Source organism: Eurosta solidaginis, chromosome X, assembly GCF_040869045.1.
Source record: "Eurosta solidaginis isolate ZX-2024a chromosome X, ASM4086904v1, whole genome shotgun sequence".
Lineage (NCBI taxonomy): Eukaryota > Metazoa > Arthropoda > Insecta > Diptera > Tephritidae > Eurosta > Eurosta solidaginis.
The window spans coordinates 45,865,022-45,886,644 of NC_090324.1; the positions used below are offsets into that span (position 1 = coordinate 45,865,022).

The window sequence follows — 21,623 nt, forward strand, 5'->3', positions numbered from 1 at the left end:
ATCCACACCAACGGTAAACTTGACTCTTTCTGGACAATCCTTCTGACGTAGTGGCTCTTACGAGCTCGGCTATCCCACTTGCAGAGGAAGCAGCAGTGCTTGGTGTAGACACTTTGTAGACGGCATAGCATTGCAACGACATTGAGATCAGAACATATTTTCCAATGATGCTCTTCATATTTGATAAATTTGAGTAGTTTTTGCATTTCCTCATAGGTTTCCTTTGTATTTACTGCATGTGCGATCGGGATAGAAGGCTTTTTGTTACCAATATGCAGTAATATAGCCTTCAAACTCAGTTTATTGCTGTCTATGAACAATCGCCACTCTTTTGAATCATATGTTTGACCAAACTCTTTGAATAAACCAGGAATGTCGTTGCTGTAGCTTTCTTGGTATAGTGTTTGGAAAATGGTTCGTGACGAGTTCTACAATATATCACCTTAACATCGGATAACCCAAATTTAAATTGTTGCATACGAGAAGTGTGGATCTCGGCCTTTTCCTTGGATAGTTCCAAATCTCTTATACAATCATTAAGTTGTGCTTGTGACAGAACGTTTCACTCGTTTGCCATGCGAAATTCAGTACAACTTGATTCCCCGCACTCAGATATTACTGTTGACAATGGAACTGGATTCGCAACTGCCGTTGAATGTAGCACTGGTAATGTCACTGTAGGTACGCTGGCATAGGTTACTCTTCTTGATCTTCCAATGCCAAGTACTTTTGTTTGACAAATATAACACTCTATTGAATGGCAAGTAGGTTCTCTCCATATCATTGGTGTATCAAATTTTATTTCTTGTCCTGATTCCGACTGAATCAATTCTACTCGACACGATGTACACAAAGTGTTCGGTGTCCATGGTTTTTCAGCATTTGTAGGCTCAATGCCAAAATACTTGGAGTATAAAGTTTTGATATGATCTGAGAACACTCGTCGTCGCCTTATGATAGTATATTGGCCACACATGAAACAGAACATATCTGGATCGTTATTACACTCAAATTCTCGGGTACTTTTACTCATTTTATTTTTTTTTAATAAATCACGGTTTTGAAATTTGACTTATGAACTGAACTATCTTCGGCGAGACTTGCAGATGTTATGAAGTTTCAAGGCGCTTTAACTCATATTTATACTCGGAACAAGAATAAAATTGAAAAAAATCAAATTTTACCTAGACAGAAAGGTTCCTTTTTATACGAAGCCGGGAAAAGAAAATACTACCTTTAAAAATTTTCTGCGCCTAATAATTTTGAAAATCTACCGGAAATACATGTTTATAACTACTCTTCCTTTCGATGCAACCACTCTACCTACTATAAAACAATTCGTGTATTAAAAGTACTATTTGATTTATTTAAAGAACAAGTATTATCATTGTTATGGTGTTATTCGTTTGTCCGGATAATATCCCATTTGCACTTTATACCTTTAATATATGTATGTATGTATACATACATTGAAGTTGCGCAACCTGGGTATTTTTATTTGATAGCTTATAACTTACGCAGTTTTGCATCGATTTTCTTCGATGATAGCTTATCTTTTTTTTCATTAAACATGGCTTTACGTGAAGAAAAAATATCTCGAAAAAAGGTTTTGGTTTTGGAATGCTGCCCTCGCAAAAAGTAATTTTTTTCATATTTTTTCATAAAAAAAAACAAAAATCTGAAATGATAAGCTAATATCTCGACAACTGTCTTGTTGAGAAAAAAACAATGAGTTTATAGAAAATTTTATCGTCTTTGCGATTCTGTAAACTTTTTGAATTGTATGACCTGTTCGTGAGATATACGTAATTAAACGGAGCCATCTTTTTGGTTTTTTCGAATAACGGTAAATTGAACGGGGGTAATTTTACATACGAATTTCATAACGGCGTTTCTGGTAAAGAGAAAAAGTTGAAATTCGTGGTCCAGTGTTATCAGTAGTAGTGGTGGTGATCGTAGGAGTAGTAGTAATATCCAATAAATTTTCAGCTAAACGTGCACGTTTACGATTGGTTTGTTGTGAAGTATCTTCCAATTCTCTGCTATTAAAATTATTAACATTATTTTTGCATGGTAGGATATTAACCTCCACAGAAAAATCAATGTTTGTTGTAATATCTTCAATTCCTTGGAGATAACTACACGTATTTGTTTTAATATTAACATCACTGATAAAATGGTTTTTGTTGCCTCTTTAAATTCTGAATTAAAATTCATATCGAAATTTTTATTAACAACAATATCGTCATCACATCCTCTAATTTCATCCAAATGATTGGCACACGTCATTACGTAAAAGTTCTTCAGTTCCTCATATGGAATTTCTAATATATTCATCATAATATAACAATAAATATCCTTCTTAATCAAATATTCAAGGAAGCAAGGTTTCTTTTTTGATTCAGCATCGAGCACAACTCGATGTCAATAGATACCACTTGGCATATGCTGGACAATTTCCGAAATGATAGAATCGTTCGTACTGCATTGTTGGTGCAATTGTTTTGCTTATAATAAGTAGCCAGGGATTAAGATGGTATTCAACGCACCCACTCTTTTGGATTATACAAATGCCGATTTATATTCATATGAACGGTATAAAATACAGCAGTATAATTTCTTTTTACGCTTTCGACCTGAAATTATGTCACACACATACATTGAGATCTCGTACAATACTCAGTTGGATGATAACAAAGATCTACCATGGTATCGAAAGATACGTTTCTCGGTAAGAATTCACTAAAAATTCTGCAGTCAATCCACGTGCCAAAGTCATTATCCTCGTGGCAATATGTGCGGTATCAATGACGAACCTAGAATATTCAAGAGCGGTGACTATGACATCGAATCCTGTCAATATGGATGTTATAATCTATACGAAAAGACAACAGCTCCTCAAAATACAACAAATACTGAAAATAAAACAAATATAAAAGACGAACAATATGTGCGTGCACCATTTCTTTTGTACAGCCACAGACAATGTGCATGTACAATACATAATAATGCACTTTTTGCATTGGGGTCCGACGACTATGCACATACAGACCATCATCCTTTGCCACGCGTCGATACAATAGGTACGGTTTTCACATATATCGATAGCGGAAACTATTTCGACCACCCTGATTTTTGCACCGACGACAATCAGCCATTTATCAATTTGGAGGGTGACGAATCCTTTCGTTTTATCATAAACAAATACTATTGCGACGATTTTCGTTTAAAATTCGATGGTCGCAAGTGTTACGATAGTGTAGGCGAGAAGATTTTTGGTTTTTTGATTAGTTCTACATTGTATAAAGCTTGTCAATATGGTCTTAGATATGCAGCTACCGGAGTAACAAATACAAATGTTCAACGTTTAAGTTTACCACCACCAAAAAATCGTATACGCCATCAGAAATTTGATGATTTGAAAAATGACATAGACACAGACGCTTTTTTCATAGATCCAAATGTTTCTCTAACTGATTTGGGTTTTACAAGTGATATGCGTCATTGCATATTTACGACACAATATGGCTATCCGGGCAAGCTGGTAGAGCCATTGGCCAGCGGCAGTGGTGTTCACTGGAAACATATACAAAAAGTCGATTATGAAAAATTGAACAAGGATCGACTATATCAGTTTAAGTATGATATCAAGACCGGACAACGTCTGATAGACGAATATGAAATTTATGGAATTTACAACTATATACTAACAAATCCTGCAAATACAAAATTCGAACAAAACAATTACTCAAATCCTCAAAATCAATTGTTAAATATCTTAATGGTATTCTACAAAATTTGGGTGAAGTTAGTGCAATGCTAACATTTGGCTATCTAGTCGACTATGGACTAAGCTATTCATCAAAATTACTCAGTTTTTCTGCGGATTTTCTAGAGGGTAAAATTACACCCACTCTATTATATATAGTTGAAAGACAATTGTTGACACAAACATTTCATCCGAGCATACGTATATTTTCTAAAACAATTACGTCACTTGTACGTAGGTACTTCGACAAGCCTCTTCAAATTGGTCGATGTCTTTACAACTGTGGCTGGCATATTGGATTTATTTGATATCAGAATTGATTTTTTTAATATTCAAAAAATAATGGAAAATGGCACCATACAACAATATAGCGAATTGGATATACGGAGCATCAAGAGTGCCTACGGATATGGTACGGTCAAATATTCGCCTGTTACATTCATGTTGACATGTGAATTGTTCGGCCTGGGTGCGTCTGAAACCGGCAGTGGATAGGCGCACACGGGTCGATCTCGGAATGGATGGGTCACTCGGAATAAATAAAGAAGAACGCAAAAGAGGAATTCCTCGTTATAAAATAATGTTTAATTCCAAAGTGAAAAGAAAAATATACAATAGGTATAATGTTACCTTAACGTACAAAATGCTGGCGGTGATGATCCTGGGCGATGTGAACTGCTTGGCGGTTAATCGAGAAAGAAGCCGGTTATCCCGTTGAGGACAACCGCTAAGCCGCGAAAAAGTCCTCTGGTATTAAGGAGGGGAAAAAAGCCACACACACAACAACCCCCACATATACGTGCATGGGTGCTGACAACCCGCACACACACGTGCATGCATATGAAACGCATGCATGTGCATGCATGCACACAAATGCGGCGTGAGTGTGGGTGGCTGGAAATATTATTAAAACGTTAGGGAGGGGCGCCGTCAATCAGATAAAAGTTAGGCATTGGGCTTAAACATGCCGCCCCCCTTGCGGTACGCAACATCACAGTCCGCCAAGGATCACCGACCGTGAAGAAGAGAAAAAAAATAAAAAACTTATAATTAATTATATCTAACTTAACATAATGCCGGCCAGTCCGCCGGCTTGGCGGCACGCAAAATGGTTTGCGCAGTGTGGGAGCTTGGTTGCTGCTGCCTCGGTCATTCACCAATTTTCCCGTTATGGTGTAAGGCGTGAGCCAGGTTTGCCTAGAGCTAGGGATTGCGAAAAGAAGTAAGAAGATATACGTGTTCATATTTCTTGCCGTTTATTACAAATTCATTGGAAATTCTATGCTTGTGAATTTTGCATGAAGAAAATTCAATAAAAAATAACTTATTGTAATGATATAAGCTTTTAAAACGCACACCTCCATTGTGAATTCATGCAAGTGGCGAATTTTCGATAAAACGTTCACAATAGTGAACAGCGAGTGAGTATTAATATGTTTTCTGTATACAAATTTAAAAGAAAAGCTGATTTGAAACAAATGTGCAATTCATGGCACTTCAATTTAATAACGGCGAACACAAGAACAAGAAACCTTTCTTCCATTCTCTGGCCCTTCGCGACAGCCGTTCTCCCTGTCAGCTATGATTTGACACGTAGGCATGGCAATGGAGGGATAGAAAGATTTTTCACTTGTACGAACTCACAATGCACACCTCTTGCGACTGTGTACAACAGAAATTCAATAAAATAAAAAGGATAAAAAGTGTAAAAATTCATGTATTTCGGTCGTTACCGAACATTTTGCTCTTAGGCCTTCGCTGTGCCCGAGAGTACCCAACCGAAGATGGTACCCTGAGCTAACAAAGGGCCAAACGTGGTGGGCAGAATCCCTTGGAGTATTATCTCGGCATATACATCTGTGCCTAGGACGAGGCGGATGAGTAGAACTGCTGATCCGCTAGACGAAGATGTGCGTACGGGGCTGCGATGGCACTGTCGATGCTGGTTGTGGGTGTCGTGCGCCGAAAATTGGCTACGACCGCAGCATGGGTCGCAGTCCTTCTGTTCTGTCCGTGTCTTCCTCGGATACGCAGCAGACATCCTGCTTGCGCGCCAATGTTGCTGGTAGGAAGTTGGAGCTCCTGGGCGAGCTCATCCGCAATCACTGTGGTGGGGGAGCATCCGTCGATTAAGGCGAGAACGAGGTGTAGCCGCCCCCTGCTTCTATTTTCATGACCGCGGTGGGGGTGATCGCTACCGTCGGTATCATGGTGGCGGTAGCAGCTGAATGCGGGGCTAGGAGCCCTGCCCGGAAGGCGGACACGGTAGTGAGCTGCAGCGAGTTGGATCCATTACTGCGATCTCGTGGTTGATGATGGGTGTGATATCTTTGTTGCAGGCGAAGAGGCCTTATCTCCGCTCTGCGATCGCACGGTGGTTGTCTTCGTTGAGGGTCCTTAGTTTGCCGGCGAAGAGACCGAGTCTCCGCTCGGCCGTCACGAACATGGCGCTGCACTGTAGATGGGTTGTGCTGGAGCCGCTTCCTTTCGTGCTGCAAAAGCGGTCGATACGATTTGGCTGCTGGTGTTTTGTTCGGGCGAAGAGACCGAGTCTCCGCTCCGGTTCGGTGGATTCGAGCTGGACGAAGAGGCCCAGTCTCCGTTCCAGCATCTGACGCATATAACGAGATGGAGTCGTCAATCCGCTCACGGGGTGATTCCAGCTCCTCCTCAACTTGTACACTCCATGGTTTGGAGCGGGCTTCGTGGAGTAGCTGTTCCTCTTCATCAGTCGAAGAGATGTGAAGCATCGTGTGATGTTTTTCGCCGCATTTTTTACATCGGCCTTGGCTTGGGCACGCGTTCGAGCGGTGGTCTAGAGCCAAGCAATTTCCACAGCAGCTCCCGCGGATCGCTAAGTAAAGACGCTCCTCGGGTTTTTTGGCCCGAAAGATGGGGCACAGGCGTATGGGATGTTGCTTAAAACAAGCGCGGCATTCCGACGTATAACGCATGACGTTCTTGGCAGCGCTTCGTTACATAGCGGCAAAGCGACCCATTTTTCTGAAAGAAATGCAATATGTTTGATTGGGTCGAGTCATTCTCGAAAATGCGGGGGCGAGTGGTCCCTAGTTGTATTATTGGGGATTTGGGAAATTTTATTAGCGCGCGCATAAACAAAAATATTCATATGTGGCGTGCATTATATGCATGGCCTCTTTCCCCGCACGTTATGTGCCTGGGTCTTTAGTGCCTTATTTTGTTTATTTTGTTTCACCCGGTAGCGTTTTAGTTAGCCACGGGCACACTAGTGCTGCAGAAAAATTAGCCTTTACGATTTTCGGTTCGCACATTCTGGTACCGAACCGGGTAGAAAGTGTATAGCGTGGGTTCTTTTGAGTCGCTGTTATTTGTGTTGTTGGTGCTAAAAACCAACAAATTTCCTTCCCGCCGCAAAAAAAATGTTTGGACAGCAAAATCGTATGCTATATAAAGAAAAAAAATAAAGGAAATGTTCGTTTTGGAAGAGGGGAGGGATTTATAAAATGTATAATTTTTTATTTGTTTGTATTGCCCTTCACTTATTTCTTCAACTTTTCCCCAAGTACGCTTGTAGTCCTGTTTTATTGATGGCCTTTAGCAAACGCCACGGTTCCCGAAGGGTCTTTGGCTCCGGTACCGATTTTTTCCGGAAACGGGTTTTTGGGTACCCGTTTGCATCTTTTTATGCATCCCTAATATAATGTGCATTTAAAACTCGGCATATATGTGTACATACGTTGGAGAAGTATATGGGCAGTCAGTGCACGGACTTTACCGCATTGGTAGTTTGACCAACCATTTTTCATTTTCTACTACTTCTGCTACCAAAACTTAGATTCTACCAATATTTCAGTATTTTCGCACTGAAAACGTATACTGCGATAATTTTAAAGTATTCAATTGCAGAGCCCACCCAACTAACATTACGAGGCGATACTGACCAAATCAGTAAATTTTGAAAAATTTGTGAAGAACTTAAAACAGGAAATGAATTTTTGATAAGATAATATAGCAAATATTTTCTGCGCTATTTTTGTCAGTTTTTTTTTTTCCGTGAATAATTTAAACGAAAATAAAAAGTTTTACGTAAACGATAAAATGCCGAAATCGGTTATTTGGTGGCAGTATTTTGGGTACTTGGGAATATTCTTGCTGTGATTAGACGTTTTGGTACATGTTTGTCAGTATTTCACACTCACGATACAGGAAAAAAGTGAGTATCGTATAGGTATAAGCTATGTAGATATATACAAAGGTACATGTAATTTTGTCTTGTTTACGTGTTTTAAAGGTGTCATTTCCATGAAATGCGTGTTATTTGTTTTACAATACATTAATAATTGTTTGGTACAAATATGAACGGTAGCTGTTGTTTTCTTGGTAAAAATTACCAACTACTACTATTTTCATTTTTTTTTTGTGTCTACCAACATTTTCCTCTTAAAAGGTTCGCGTACTGGTAGATATTTACCGGCAGCAAAGACAAAAAAGAGAAAAAAAATGCTCGGGAACATTCATACACACATACGTATATTGAATGGAAACTCCCAAGAATTGGGACAACGGGATGACATCGTACGATTTTTTCCCGTTGCGTTTTCTTTCATCTCCTATAGCGCGAGGCGTGCGTACGCATATCGAGACAAAAAGGTAAGTGCTTCATAAATTGGGAATTTGATTATTAATATATATTTCTTTTTGTAATTGATATTAGAGAAAAATTGTAAGTTTACAAACGGCGATGGTTACTAGGACATGTTTCTGAATTTCACTTCTTCATCAGCTAGCTTTTCGGGAGCTGAGCGTTGAACTCGAGTCTCCAACATTCATATCAGTGCAAGCCTTTTTAGCTGCTACGCCATATGAATGTTCCGTTGTTCGCTGTACAATTGGTCTCTAAGAGTTGCCTTTTTTTGTTTATATTCCTTTTGATCACCATGTAGGCACATACAGTCTGTATGTAGTTTATTCCTAATGGTGTGGATATGATTTTTAGGCGTGCTTTTTGAAAGCTTAGTAACATTTGTTCGGATTTTTACAGTATTTGTTTTTAATACTTCCGCTGTTACTATTATATCAATATGATCATATGTATTTAATTAGCGAGCTTTGCTCATATTGCTTAATACAATGGTTTTTGTAATTGATATTAGAGAAAAATTGTAAGTTTACAAACGGCGATGGTTACTAGGACATGTTTCTGAATTTCACTTCTTCATACAGACTGTATGTGCCTACATGGTGATCAAAAGGAATATAAACAAAAAAAGGCAACTCTTAGAGACCAATTGTACAGCGAACAACGGAACATTCATATGGCGTAGCAGCTAAAAAGGCTTGCACTGATATGAATGTTGGAGACTCGAGTTCAACGCTCAGCTCCCGAAAAGCTAGCTGATGAAGAAGTGAAATTCAGAAACATGTCCTAGTAACCATCGCCGTTTGTAAACTTACAATTTTTCTCTAATATCAATTACAAAAACCATTGTATTAAGCAATATGAGCAAAGCTCGCTAATTAAATACATATGATCATATTGATATAATAGTAACAGCGGAAGTATTAAAAACAAATACTGTAAAAATCCGAACAAATGTTACTAAGCTTTCAAAAAGCACGCCTAAAAATCATATCCACACAATTAGGAATAAACTACATACAGACTGTATGTGCCTACATGGTGATCAAAAGGAATATAAACAAAAAAAGGCAACTCTTAGAGACCAATTGTACAGCGAACAACGGAACATTCATATGGCGTAGCAGCTAAAAAGGCTTGCACTGATATGAATGTTGGAGACTCGAGTTCAACGCTCAGCTCCCGAAAAGCTAGCTGATGAAGAAGTGAAATTCAGAAACATGTCCTAGTAACCATCGCCGTTTGTAAACTTACAATTTTTCTCTAATATCAATTACAAAAACCATTGTATTAAGCAATATGAGCAAAGCTCGCTAATTAAATACATATGATTATATTTCTTTTTATTAATCAATAAATTTTTCTTCTTTTTTTTCTTTTCAGATGTAATTTTGGGTAGCATATTTCTTATTAAAGGAAACGAACGCATTATACATATGCTTTTGATGAGTAGACGTAATTATCCAATTGCAGCTAAACGTTCCCCGTATGATTCATTAAACGTTGATGTGTGGTAGGTGCGGCTTGATATGGATACGTTGTATTATATTGTGGATGTGGCGATGGTAGTATAATTGAATTTGGTGTTATATTCGTAAGTATACTACCAACAGCACCACCTGCCGTTGGTGAACTCATCAATACAGGATTATTCGCTATATTATTATTACTTGTACCCATATTCGATGTGACAACAGCAATATTATTACCACCAACACCACCACTATTATTATTATTAGCTAATGAAGTTGTTTGCATAAGATCAATGCCACCTGCATTACCGCCAGGAGCTAATATAATTTCTGTACCATACATTGGTTGAGTCTGTTGCGTTAATGCTGGATGTGTATTTGGCAATGGTGATTATACATTCCACCACTTGCAGTCGTACTAACCGCATTTACAGCAACATTCGATGAAATTAATTTATCTGGTCGGCCATTGAGTCTTGATGTACTCCCAGTTGGTTTTGTATTATAACCAAAATGTTTTTGATGCAAATTATCACTACCGCCGAGTCGTAAACCTGATGAAACACTAGACAGTGTTGGCGTTTCTGGTGGGGAAACATCACCACATGAACCATATGAACTACCTGTATCACTTCCAACACTTTTATTTGAATTCATTGAACTTGGTATAAACGTGGTATCTAAGCCGGTAATAGCTCCCTCTGACATTGATATATTTTGCATTGTATAAGCCAATGTTGAATAGTTTGTGACCGGTTGAAAATGTGGATTAACGGTTAATTGTTGTTGTTGATGTATCAAAGGTGTATATGTGGTGCCTGTTTTATGTCTACGGGGGTAACCATTGCGAATTAACGTTTGTAGAGGGTTACCGCCACATCACTGCTAATAACACCCTCGATAGTTTGAGGATACATCCGTTGCCAAGATGGTTGAAATATTGGACTTGTATCATTCGGAATGACATTCAAGGAAATCAAATGAGGGTCCACCGGAACAGGATGTTGCATTGTTCCATCTGCTTGAATTATCTTATGCAGACCCTGTAGAAATGTCATCGGTATATGTGGCATAATGTTAAAGGCTCTATATTGGTTAAAAGTATTTGAAAGGAATAAGGTTTTGCTAAAAAAAAAGAGATGATGTTTAGTACAACAGTTTTAGATTTCTTTTGCATTCCATTTATTGTATTTATTTCGTTTTTAATTATTTTGTCTGCCATAAGTAAGTCTGTAGGTGTGCGCAGAGCATATGTAAAACTTTTGCTAAAGGTATTTGAGTTTGGACGTCTCAGCATAGAAACAGCAGCGAAAGAACATCTGAAGAAAGAGGGTGAGGAGGCTTCACCTGCTTTATAGAAGCCAAGTCCAATGACTATATCATATCACATCAAAAACGGAAAACAGTTTACCCACTACAAACGGCAATACGCTTATTAGTAGGGATAGTGTACTTCTTCCCACAGCCAATGACACTTCCAGGACTGATTATGAAAACTCTCAAAAGGATGAAGAAATACGTTTTAACTTGGAAAAATGTCTGTGGTATATCAAAGCGGGAGTAGAATCCATTATCGAAGATGAGGTTACATCGCGTTTTGAAGCGGAGGAATTAAAAAGCTGGAATCTGCTAACTTGCACAAACCGGCAATATGACTTTATATCGCTAACGATAACATTGATTTGGATGACAGGCTTTGCTGTGCGTTATTTCGTTTTGTTACCATTAAGGATTTTTGTATGCTTTGTTGGTGTCTCTGTTGCAGTTATTGCTAACAGTTTAGCTTCGCTGATTCCTTTTGAGTTGCTTCGACATTCCTGTGCAGAGAAAGCATTTAAAATTTCTTTTCGCCTCATGACGCGTTCTTTATCGGCAGTTATTACTATTCACAACGCTGAATTTAAGCCAAAGGGTAGTGGCTTTTGTGTGGCAAAGGTGCTAATATCTGTGGGTGTGGTTGGCCAGGGATGTGCATTGCATGGAGCAAATGTTGTGGTAGTTCTTGATGGGACGGAGGCAAATGCTGACGTTGATCTTGTAATTGTGGATTTACAAATGTTTGATCCATATTCATTTGTTGTTGTAAAGGAGGTGGTTGTGTTTGAAAATCCGCATCAACAACCAATTTATTTTCACTTATCTTTTCAAAAATTTGTGTACATTTGCATTGTTGGTCGAATGAGAAAACGGGATGATTCGCAACCATAGTATATACCAATGGGAGTTCCTGTAATGTACCTGAGTCATTCATTCTTTGAAAATCACGATCACTCCAACCTTCCAATGTGCGGAATATCTCTGTAACGCAGGTACGATTGCAAGCCCGTATTAACGCGAAATACAGCGCCTTTTTTCTCGTATCTTCTTATCAGTTGGTTCGCCTTTTGACATGCAGCTATATCAGCTGCCAAATCTTGAGGATTGTTTACCGTCAATTCCATGCCGCGTAGCTCTTGTGAATCACGCCGGCCTAATTCTTCTAGACATGTACCTAAGAAACGTAACTCAAATGGCGGACACATGTTAAGCAAAGTGCACATTGTGTCAATTCTTTTATAACTGTCGAGTTCTTTAAACCATTGGATAACGTCCTTTTTACAAATCATTTCCGCTAATACATTTATTGTTCCGCATAAACCAAGTGAAAAATCTCTTATGATCTTTATTTTTGTATTTAAACGCATTGCAGTTGACTTAATAAAGGCGATTACCTTTTCACGCTGCAATTGTACTGCGGTGATCAAATTAGCTGGATGTATTGGGATATTTGGTTGATAAGTAATTGGATAGTTAAAACCATAATAGGAGCAACTGCGATAGGGTTGCGGCACAGAAGTTTTTAATTGAAGATGGTGGTTATAATTTTTATGAATTTGTGTTGATGTTTTTGCTGCCAATAATTTATGATTTTGGTAGCTGGTAGCATCGCTCAGCACTACTTCGTGTTGGCTTGCTGAGTTTGTATTCTCATTACTTGGTGTTCTGAAACCTCTTCTGGTGCCGATTGACTAACTGCGGCAGGTGTGATTGTTGTTTGTTTCGTTTGTTGTGGTGCTGAGATCGGCATCGAACTTAGTGGCGCTGATTCGGAGAAATCAGTATCGGTATATTTACCATGAATGCTCTTTTTACGTTCTACCGTGCGCTTATATTCATTCAATTCATCATCGGTTACATTATCGAATGGATTCTTAGCATATGGTGCCTTATAAACGGCCGCATTATGTTGATAGCCACGTTGTATGATTCCCCTGGAGGCGGCGCCCATTAGCACGACATGATCGCCAGCTGGTGAAACGGTGGCCTCCTTAATACGATTAGCTTCGTCCCATGTAACACCCTCGAGTATGTGTGATTGTGGACCTGCGGATATTTTATCAGCACGTCGATTATCTTTAATCTGTGGCTGTATGCGTTTAAATTCTTTTGGATTTGTGGAAGAAATCGAATCTGCGTTAGGTTATTGCTTGGCCTCGTTCTTTGGCTGAGTGCATCTGCGTTCCGTGGCAGACCCTGAGTCTGCGTTAGGGTTCTGGTGTCCTCGCTCGGGGTGAGTGAGTGAAATGGGGTTTGGTTTTGAAAATTAAAAATAAGTGTTTTGTGGCAGATGGGGATCTGCATTAGGGTGGTTGATTGGCCTCGGTGGGCGAGCGCTGGGTTTTAAAATTTTGAAAATTTAAAAAAGATTATGGGCCGAGTGCCTTTGTTTTCTGTGGCAGACCGAGGGTCTGCGTAAAGGCTTTTCTGGTATACTCGTTATGGAATAACGAGTGAGTGAGATGGTTTTTTTTGAAAATGAAAAAATATAATTTTGTGGCAGATGGGGGATCTGCGTGAGGGCTTTTCTGGTATCCTCGTTATGGGAGAACGAGTGAGTGGGATATTTTATTATTTTTTTTTTTTTTTGAACGGAGGGATGTGGAGGAACGGGGGGATTGTTAAGCGAAGCTTTTGGTCCTCGCACAATCTATCTCCGTGGGAAGAAGGATCAGTTTGACCAAAGGTCGTCTGACTTGACCCTTCTCGGTTATGAGGTCGACTGCACGTACTCGGTTATCTTCGCCGGGGTGTACGTTGACGACTCTGCCTAACCTCCATTCGTTGGGAGATAAGTTGTCCTCTTTGATGACAACTAGATCTCCCACGTGTATATTTTCTTTGGGATGCTTCCACTTCACTCGTTTTTGAAGTTCGGATAGATATTCCACCTTCCATCGCTTGCAGAATGTATGATGGAGGGCTTTGAGTTTCTGCCACCGATTTATCATCGAGGCAGCGCTCTCACTAGCATCTGGTTCTGGCGGAGCCAGTAGGTGGCTGCCCGTTAGGAAATGTCCTGGGGTTAGTGGTTCCAGATCCGTTGGGTCATTCGACCCTGGACTGAGTGGGCGCGAGTTGAGGCACGCCTCAATCCTGCACAAAATGGTTTGGAACTCCTCCATGGTGTACTTATGGGGAGATGCGATCTTTTTGAAGTGGCTTTTGAAGCTCTTCACTCCCGCCTCCCACAAGCCGCCCATATGTGGAGCAGCGGCGGGAATAAAATGCCAGCTTAATGCTTGATGGTTGTAATTTGAGACTGTTTTGTCTCGGCTTTCGGCCAGAAAGGCTTTAAATTCCGATCGTAGAGATCTGGAAGCTCCGACAAAGTTCGTACCATTGTCGGAGTAGATGTTCTTCGGACATCCTCTTCTCGCGATAAAACGCGAAAAGGCCGCGAGGAAGCCTGGGGTACTAAGGTCACTAGTGGGGTTTAAGTGGATGGCCTTAGTGGAAAAACAGACGAAAAGGCATACGTAGCCTTTTGACAGTCGACATCCCCTACCGCGGTAGCTTTTGATGTCGAAAGGCCCTGCAAAGTCTACCCCGGTATTGGTGAACGCGCGGGTAAAAGTAGTCCGCTCGCAGGGAAGGGTCCCCATACGTTGGGACTGTGCCTGCTTTCGGTGAATAATGCAGGTTTTGCAATTGTGGATGATAGCTCTGATCATGGTCTTGACATTCGGTATCCAGTATTGGGTTCGGATGAGACGGAGCATGAGCTGGTTCTCGCCATGAAGGGAGTCATGATGAGCCATCATAACGGTAAGGCGAGACAGCCTACAATTGTAAGGCAAGATGATCGGATGACGCTCGTTGTATCACATGTCTTTTGACGCCCCTAGACGCCCCCCTGTTCTAATAAAATCATCTTTGTCGATATATGGATTTAGGGACAGTATTTCACTCTTGCGATCGATAGGTTCCCTATTTTTTAATTTTAAATATTCTGTCCCGTAAAATTGTTTCTGGCAGACTCGTATTAATGCTTGAGTCGTTGCCTTAATCTCATCGGCTGAGATTATGCACGACTTTTCGGGGAACATTGCTTTAGTTTTTGGGTGAGTTCGTTTATAAAATCTCCTAACATAGGATAGAACCTTCAAAGCCCTGGGTAAATTTGAAAAACGATCGAGAATATCTACATGATCTACCTTTGTCGTGGCATATGTTTGTGCCCTCTTTTCCTCAACGGACGTTTTGTATTCGGTCTCTTGTGCTGGCCAGTGGGAATTGTCTTCTTGCAGCCAAGAAGGTCCCTGCCACCACAACGAATTGTTGGTCAACTCTGATGCAAGTAGTCCTCTGCTTCCTAGATCCGCTGGATTAGATTCCGAGTCCACGTGAAGCCAGTCCTTGCTACCGACCATATCGATGATCTTAGTGATTCGGTGTGCGACGAAGGTTGACCAGGAACAGGGCGGCTTTCTTATCCATGCGAGTACGATGGTTGAATCCGTCCAGAGGTGAACTTTTACGGGTCCCAAATGAATATTTCGGAATATTGATTCCATCATTTCTGCGAGAAGCACGGCGCCGCAGAGTTCTAAACGTGGTAGCGAGATGGTTTTCACTGGGGCTACTCCGGTTTTTGCTAAGAGTAAGTGAATGAAAACCTGATCGTCTCTTTTTACGCGCATATATATCGCTGCAGCATATGCTTTCTCGGAAGTGTCACAGAAGCCGTGGATTTGTATTTCGCCTTCCGGGGAAAAATTTACCCACCGCGGTATCCGTATGTTATCTATTTCGCCATAGTGTTGGGTGAAGGTTTTCCACCGTTCTAATGTATTTGGTGAGACAGGCTCATCCCATGCGGTGCCTTCTAACCAAATATTCTGCATTAATATTTTTGCTACTATGACCATTGGTGCAAGCCAGCCTAAAGGGTCGAAAAGTTTGGCTATAGCGGATAGGATTGCGCGTTTGGTGATGTTCTCGCCCTTCTCTAAAACTCCTGCGGTGAAGTAAAACATGTCTGAATGCGCGTTCCATCGTATTCCGAGTGCCTTCACCGAGCTAGCCTCTTCAAACGCTAGGAAGTCCTCGCTGAGCAAATCCGTTTGGGGGATGTCCTGAAGGACTTCCTCACAATTGGATGTCCACTTGCGCAATGGAAAGCCAGCTGAGTGTAATGCTTCGCGAATCTCGTTCCTTGCTTTGATAGTTGACGCTATTGTATGCCATCCAGATAAAACGTCATCGACATACATACTTTCGCGTAATATACCCGATGCTATTGGGTGGGTATTTTCTACATCATTAGCCAATTGTAGAAGTGACCGTATCGCGAGGTAGGGGGCGCAGTTTACACCAAATGTGACAGTCTTTAGTTCGTAAAGACTGATGGGTTCGTTGGGGGATGTTCGATGGACAATTCTTTGAAATTTGGCGTGATTATCGGTCACCCAAATTTGCCTATACATCTTTTCTATGTCACTATTAAAGACAAAGCGATACAGTCGCCAACGTAAAATTAAAATAGGCAAGTCTGCTTGGAGTACTGGACCTGGGTGGAGTATGTCGTTTAGACTAATGCCATTTGCTGTCGGACTTGACGCGTTGAAGACGACGCGCACCTTGGTAGTGGTACTTTCCGCCTTTACAACGGCGTGGTGAGGCAGGAAATAATTATCCGAATCGTCGGATGGTACATTATTTTTAATTTTTCTCATATGTCCAAGCGTTTCGTATTCGGATAAACCCGAACATACTCTTTCCCTAACTCTTGGTTTTTCAGTAATCGCCCCTCATTTCTGAAGAATTGTGAACATGCGCGCTTTAGAGACGGTCCTAATGCAATCTTCTCAGGGTAATCCTGCCTGAATGGTAGCGAGACTGTATAGCTTCCACTTTCATCACGTTTTGTTGTGTCCTTAAATAATTGTTCACAATACCTCTCTTCTTCATTAAGCATTTTGTTTTTGGGAACATTTTCTACCTCCCAGAAAGCTTTTAATTGGTTGTCCAACGCAACCTCGTTGTAGAATGACATGATGCTCTTCGTTGGACTCGGTGCTTCGATGCGACCGGTTAGTATCCAACCGAACACTGTCTCTTGGGCCAAAAGTGTATTTAGTACATTCTTTTTCAGACCACTGGATATATGTCTCCTCCAAGTATGAGGTCTACATCTTCGTTGATGTAGAACCTCTTGTCTGCCAAAACCAAGTCTGGGAATGCCTGCATAGTCATGACGTTAATATGGCAGGATGGAAGATTCCTAGTGAGTTTGGCTAGGACTAGAACGGGTGTAGTCAGGCTGAAGCAGGCATCCACTGGTGAACGTAATTCAATTTTGGATGCTTCTTTCACCTGGGCTGACACCGAATTTGTGATGCCTGAAACTTGGGCATGCATTTTTCTCGCTGGCAAATTGATTCTGCGTTTCAGTCTTTCAGTTATAAAGGAACATTCAGACCCTGAATCAATTAATGCCCGTGCGGAGAAGTCGGTACCATTATGGCGAATGTGTACGCGAGCAGTTCCTAATAGCACGCCTGTGCTGGAATTGGCATGACAGGATTTTACATTCTGGTTCGCAGATTGCCGCGCCTGTGCCGAAGTTGTTGGGCTATTAACCGCATCTTTGAAAGGATTGCGTACAGCCGTGTGCTGAGATGTATCCGCATGCAGGAGCGTGTGGTGACGAGAGTGGCATTTGGAACAGTTGTAGGAACTGGTGCACTTCGTCACGGTGTGTCCTGGGGATAAGCAATTCAGGCAGCCACTTGTGGATTTTAAAAATTTAATCCTTTCTACTGGGGTTAAGTCGCAGAAGCGTGAACAGTTGCGTAATCTGTGTTCAGGGGATTTACACATTTTACAAAATGATTTTATTGTTTGCTTGGATACTTTCGTTTGAAAAGCACCAAGTGTTTTCGTAGGGGTTTCCGTTGATTGTCGCGACGCGTTTGGTTTTTGCACTTTCGAAGTGGCATGCCCTGTAAAATCAGACACTGTTTCAAGTGTCTGAAACCGATTAGACAGGAATTTATCCATATCCTCCCACTTGGATATGTCCATTTTATGGTCTATACTTTGCTCCCAAAGAGCCAGCGTGCTCTCTGGTAACTTGGTTGAGCATAGATAGGTCAGGATTGCATCCCAATTGGAAGTGTAAGTTTTGTGGCATTTGAGGGATGAAATACAATTATTTATATCATTTTGCAGCTTTTTTATTGAACTGCCACACTCACTTTCTACCTTTTTTAAGTTAAATAAAATTTGTAGTTGTGTGTTAACTAAGATACGTTTTTTGTGTATTTGTTTTCGTATCTTTCACACAAGCTTTTCCAGGCCATATCGAAACCTTCATTTGTGAGGGGGCATTTTTTAACGATATCTTTTGCTTCGCCCTGCGTTTTGTTGTTGAGATGGAATAACTTTTCCACCCCTTTCAAGCTGGAATTGTTTATATAAATTGCCGTAAAAAGGTCGCGAAAAGTTGGCCAAGACAGGTAATCCCCTTTAAAAACTTCCGTGTCGCAAGCAGGGAGGCGAATTTTATGCGCATGAGGTCCTTGCTCAGGGTTGACGTTCTTTTCATCCTCCTTGTATTTTTCTGCCTCAGCAGATATAGACGCTGAACATCGCACGTAGATTGCGTATGCTGCCTTTTGCTTCTTTCTGATCGCCATAACGTCATCCGCTGACACCTCATCAGATCCCAATAGCGAATCAAACGCAGACTTTACCTTCTTCCACAAGAGCCGCAACTCTTCCTGCTGTATTGCAAGGGTGTGTTTGCTATGGTCGCTCTCCGGAATAAGGCTGTAATCTTTATCAAACTCTGCGATTGATTCTGCTAAACGGATGTAGGTTTCCATTGTTTTATTTACGTTTATTAACGAGAAAATTTCCGATTAGAAAAATAGAACTCTTCTGAGTTAATATGCCTGCCCAGCCCTAAATAAAAACTATTGAACTTCGAGTTTATTATTTATTTTGTTTATTGCAGACTTTTTGTCTTGGTAGCGACAACGAAAAGGGTTTATTTTATGGACTGTTTGTCACAGCAGCGACAACAGAAAAAAGGTTTAATTTACAGACTTTTTGTCTCAGCGGCAACAACAAAAAAGAGGACCACTCGCCACCTCCACAAATAATGGGTGTATTTTTGTGAAAGTGAAAAAATGCGTGCGATATTGCAAAACAAGCGCCAAAAAAGTGTAAAAAGTGTTTAAAAAGTGAAGTGAGCACCGGATTAATTAATTAAAGTGAACTTAATTTCGTGTTTGTGAAGTACAAAAAAAACAACTAAAACCTATTTAGTATGGTGCGGAAAGTGAGGTTAGGTTGCCCTCTTCCTTGTGTTGTGTCTGGAAAACCTTACCACTGGTGGGGGATAGACCAGATAATCACAAGGACTGAAAATAAAGGCTAACAAACCGAGTGATTTAACCTTTGAAATTAGAAAAATAAAGTGGTGCTCACTAAATCACTTCACAGTTTTCACTTTTACTTTCAATTTTTCGCGCACTGCACGGGGTTTTTTTTCTTTATTTTGCAAAAAAAACAACACTCAAAAAAAAAGTGGCAAGAAATATAAACTTACTTCTCTTTGTGCTGTGGCTCCGGTGGCTCTGCTAATATGTGTTGTGGCAAACAAATTTTTTGTAGGCAAAATGTGCTGTGGCTCTGGTATTTGTCTAATATAAGAGCTCCAACTTTTTCCTTGTCAACAATTGGTGGCAAATAAATTTTTATTAGGCAAACTCCTGCGGCAAATTGTCTAGTAGCCAAAATTGTGCTGCGTTGTGGACTGTAATTTGTAGGTGCTTTTAGTTCCTTTTTGGGGGAGTAAGGACCAATGTTCGGCCTGGGTGCGTCTGAAACCGGCAGTGGGTAGGCGCACACGGGTCGATCTCGGAATGGATGGGTCACTCGGAATAAATAAAGAAGAACGCAAAAGAGGAATTCCTCGTTATAAAATAATGTTTAATTCCAAAGTGAAAAGAAAAATATACAATAGGTATAATGTTACCTTAACGTACAAAATGCTGGCGGTGATGATCCTGGGCGATGTGAACTGTTTGGCGGTTAATCGAGAAAGAGGCCGGTTATCCCGTTGAGGACAACCGCTAAGACGCGAAAAAGTCCTCTGGTATTAAGGAGGGGAAAAAAGCCACACACACAACAACCCCCACATATACGTGCATGGGTGCTGACAACCCGCACACACACGTGCATGCGTATGAAACGCATGCATGTGCATGCATGCACACAAATGCAGCGCGAGAGTGGGGGTGGCTGGAAATATTATTAAAACGTTAGGGAGGGGCGCCGTCAATCAGATAAAAGTTAGGCATTGGGCCTAAACATGAATATTTAAAATTACACGAACAATGGACAAACACTCCAATCGGAAATATGAAACTTAAATGCATCCAAGACTAAAAAATTACAAATACATGATACCCGTCAATGCGGTAACACAATATAATCAGGATAATGACAATGCTTACGAATGGGTATCCGAATATATATTCTCATTGCGTGTCAACTCAAATGGATTGAACATAAACTGGAATGACGAAAATGTTCTATCATCCGATATTACAGATCAATATTTGAAAATAGACGAGAATATCTATCTCAAGTGTATGGATGAGTACTCGGTATACACACAATCCTTTCGAAAACGTACGCAATACGCACAAATTGCACTGTTTACTTTAATTATAATTTTTCTCGTAATACTCATTGTATATATCAAATTGGCAGCTCCATTTATATTTATAATGGCATTGAGTGCGTTTTATATCGTCTTTTCATATATAGAACAGTAAGAAATGAACAACATACCAGATTTACATTACAGTACATTCAATTGTGTCGATGAGAGTATACAAGATTTTCAGTATTATCTACACGCGTTTGGTAATCATTTAACGCGTAAATCCTTTCCAAAACAATCTTTGCAAAACAAGCACGAAACGCTTCAAAAATGTCAATATTGGGCACGATATTATAACTGATGATTTTGAGATGGCAATTGAGGGAAATGTTCAACTTATAACGAATGCACAGGCCAGTCTGATGCGTACCGCTGACGAAAAAAATCTAATTCCCATTATATATAAGCTATTTGAAAAAATCGCAAAGGGTAAAACAATCAATAAAGAATTTCAAAAAATATATAATCTATTAAGAAAGGCATGCGACTACAAATTTACAGAGTTTAAATTCTCAAATACAAATCAAGTTCTACTCAGTCAACATATGGTGCATAGAATTGTACAAGTTTGGCAAATTTGCGATCAATACTTTAAACAATTTAACTATTTGGACTATCTGCAAAGTTACGCATCAATTAAGAGGAAAGCCGACATCAAATTTGTCCTTGGTATATTGCGAATTTTGGTTGAAATTGGTCCAACGTCTATCAATTGTTAATATAAGAACAACCTCGGCAAAATGAAATTCCACACAGCATCGT

The 21,623-nt window shown here is 40.3% G+C and overlaps 1 protein-coding gene and 2 pseudogenes across 1 annotated transcript; 1 reads left to right on the forward strand and 2 right to left on the reverse strand.

Annotated features, from left to right (window-relative positions):
- Positions 1-9,863: 9,863 nt before the first annotated feature.
- On the reverse strand, positions 9,864-12,468 carry LOC137234897 (uncharacterized; annotated as a pseudogene).
- Positions 11,005-11,760, forward strand: LOC137234410 (glycerol-3-phosphate acyltransferase 3-like). Its single transcript, XM_067757969.1, has 3 exons — positions 11,005-11,216; positions 11,251-11,664; positions 11,739-11,760. Exons 1-3 carry the CDS (start codon positions 11,005-11,007, stop codon positions 11,758-11,760), a joined length of 648 nt encoding a protein of 215 aa, XP_067614070.1.
- Positions 12,469-12,482: 14 nt separating the features above from the next.
- Positions 12,483-20,888, reverse strand: LOC137234898 (protein hu-li tai shao-like; annotated as a pseudogene).
- Between the last annotated feature and the right edge of the window lie 735 nt (positions 20,889-21,623).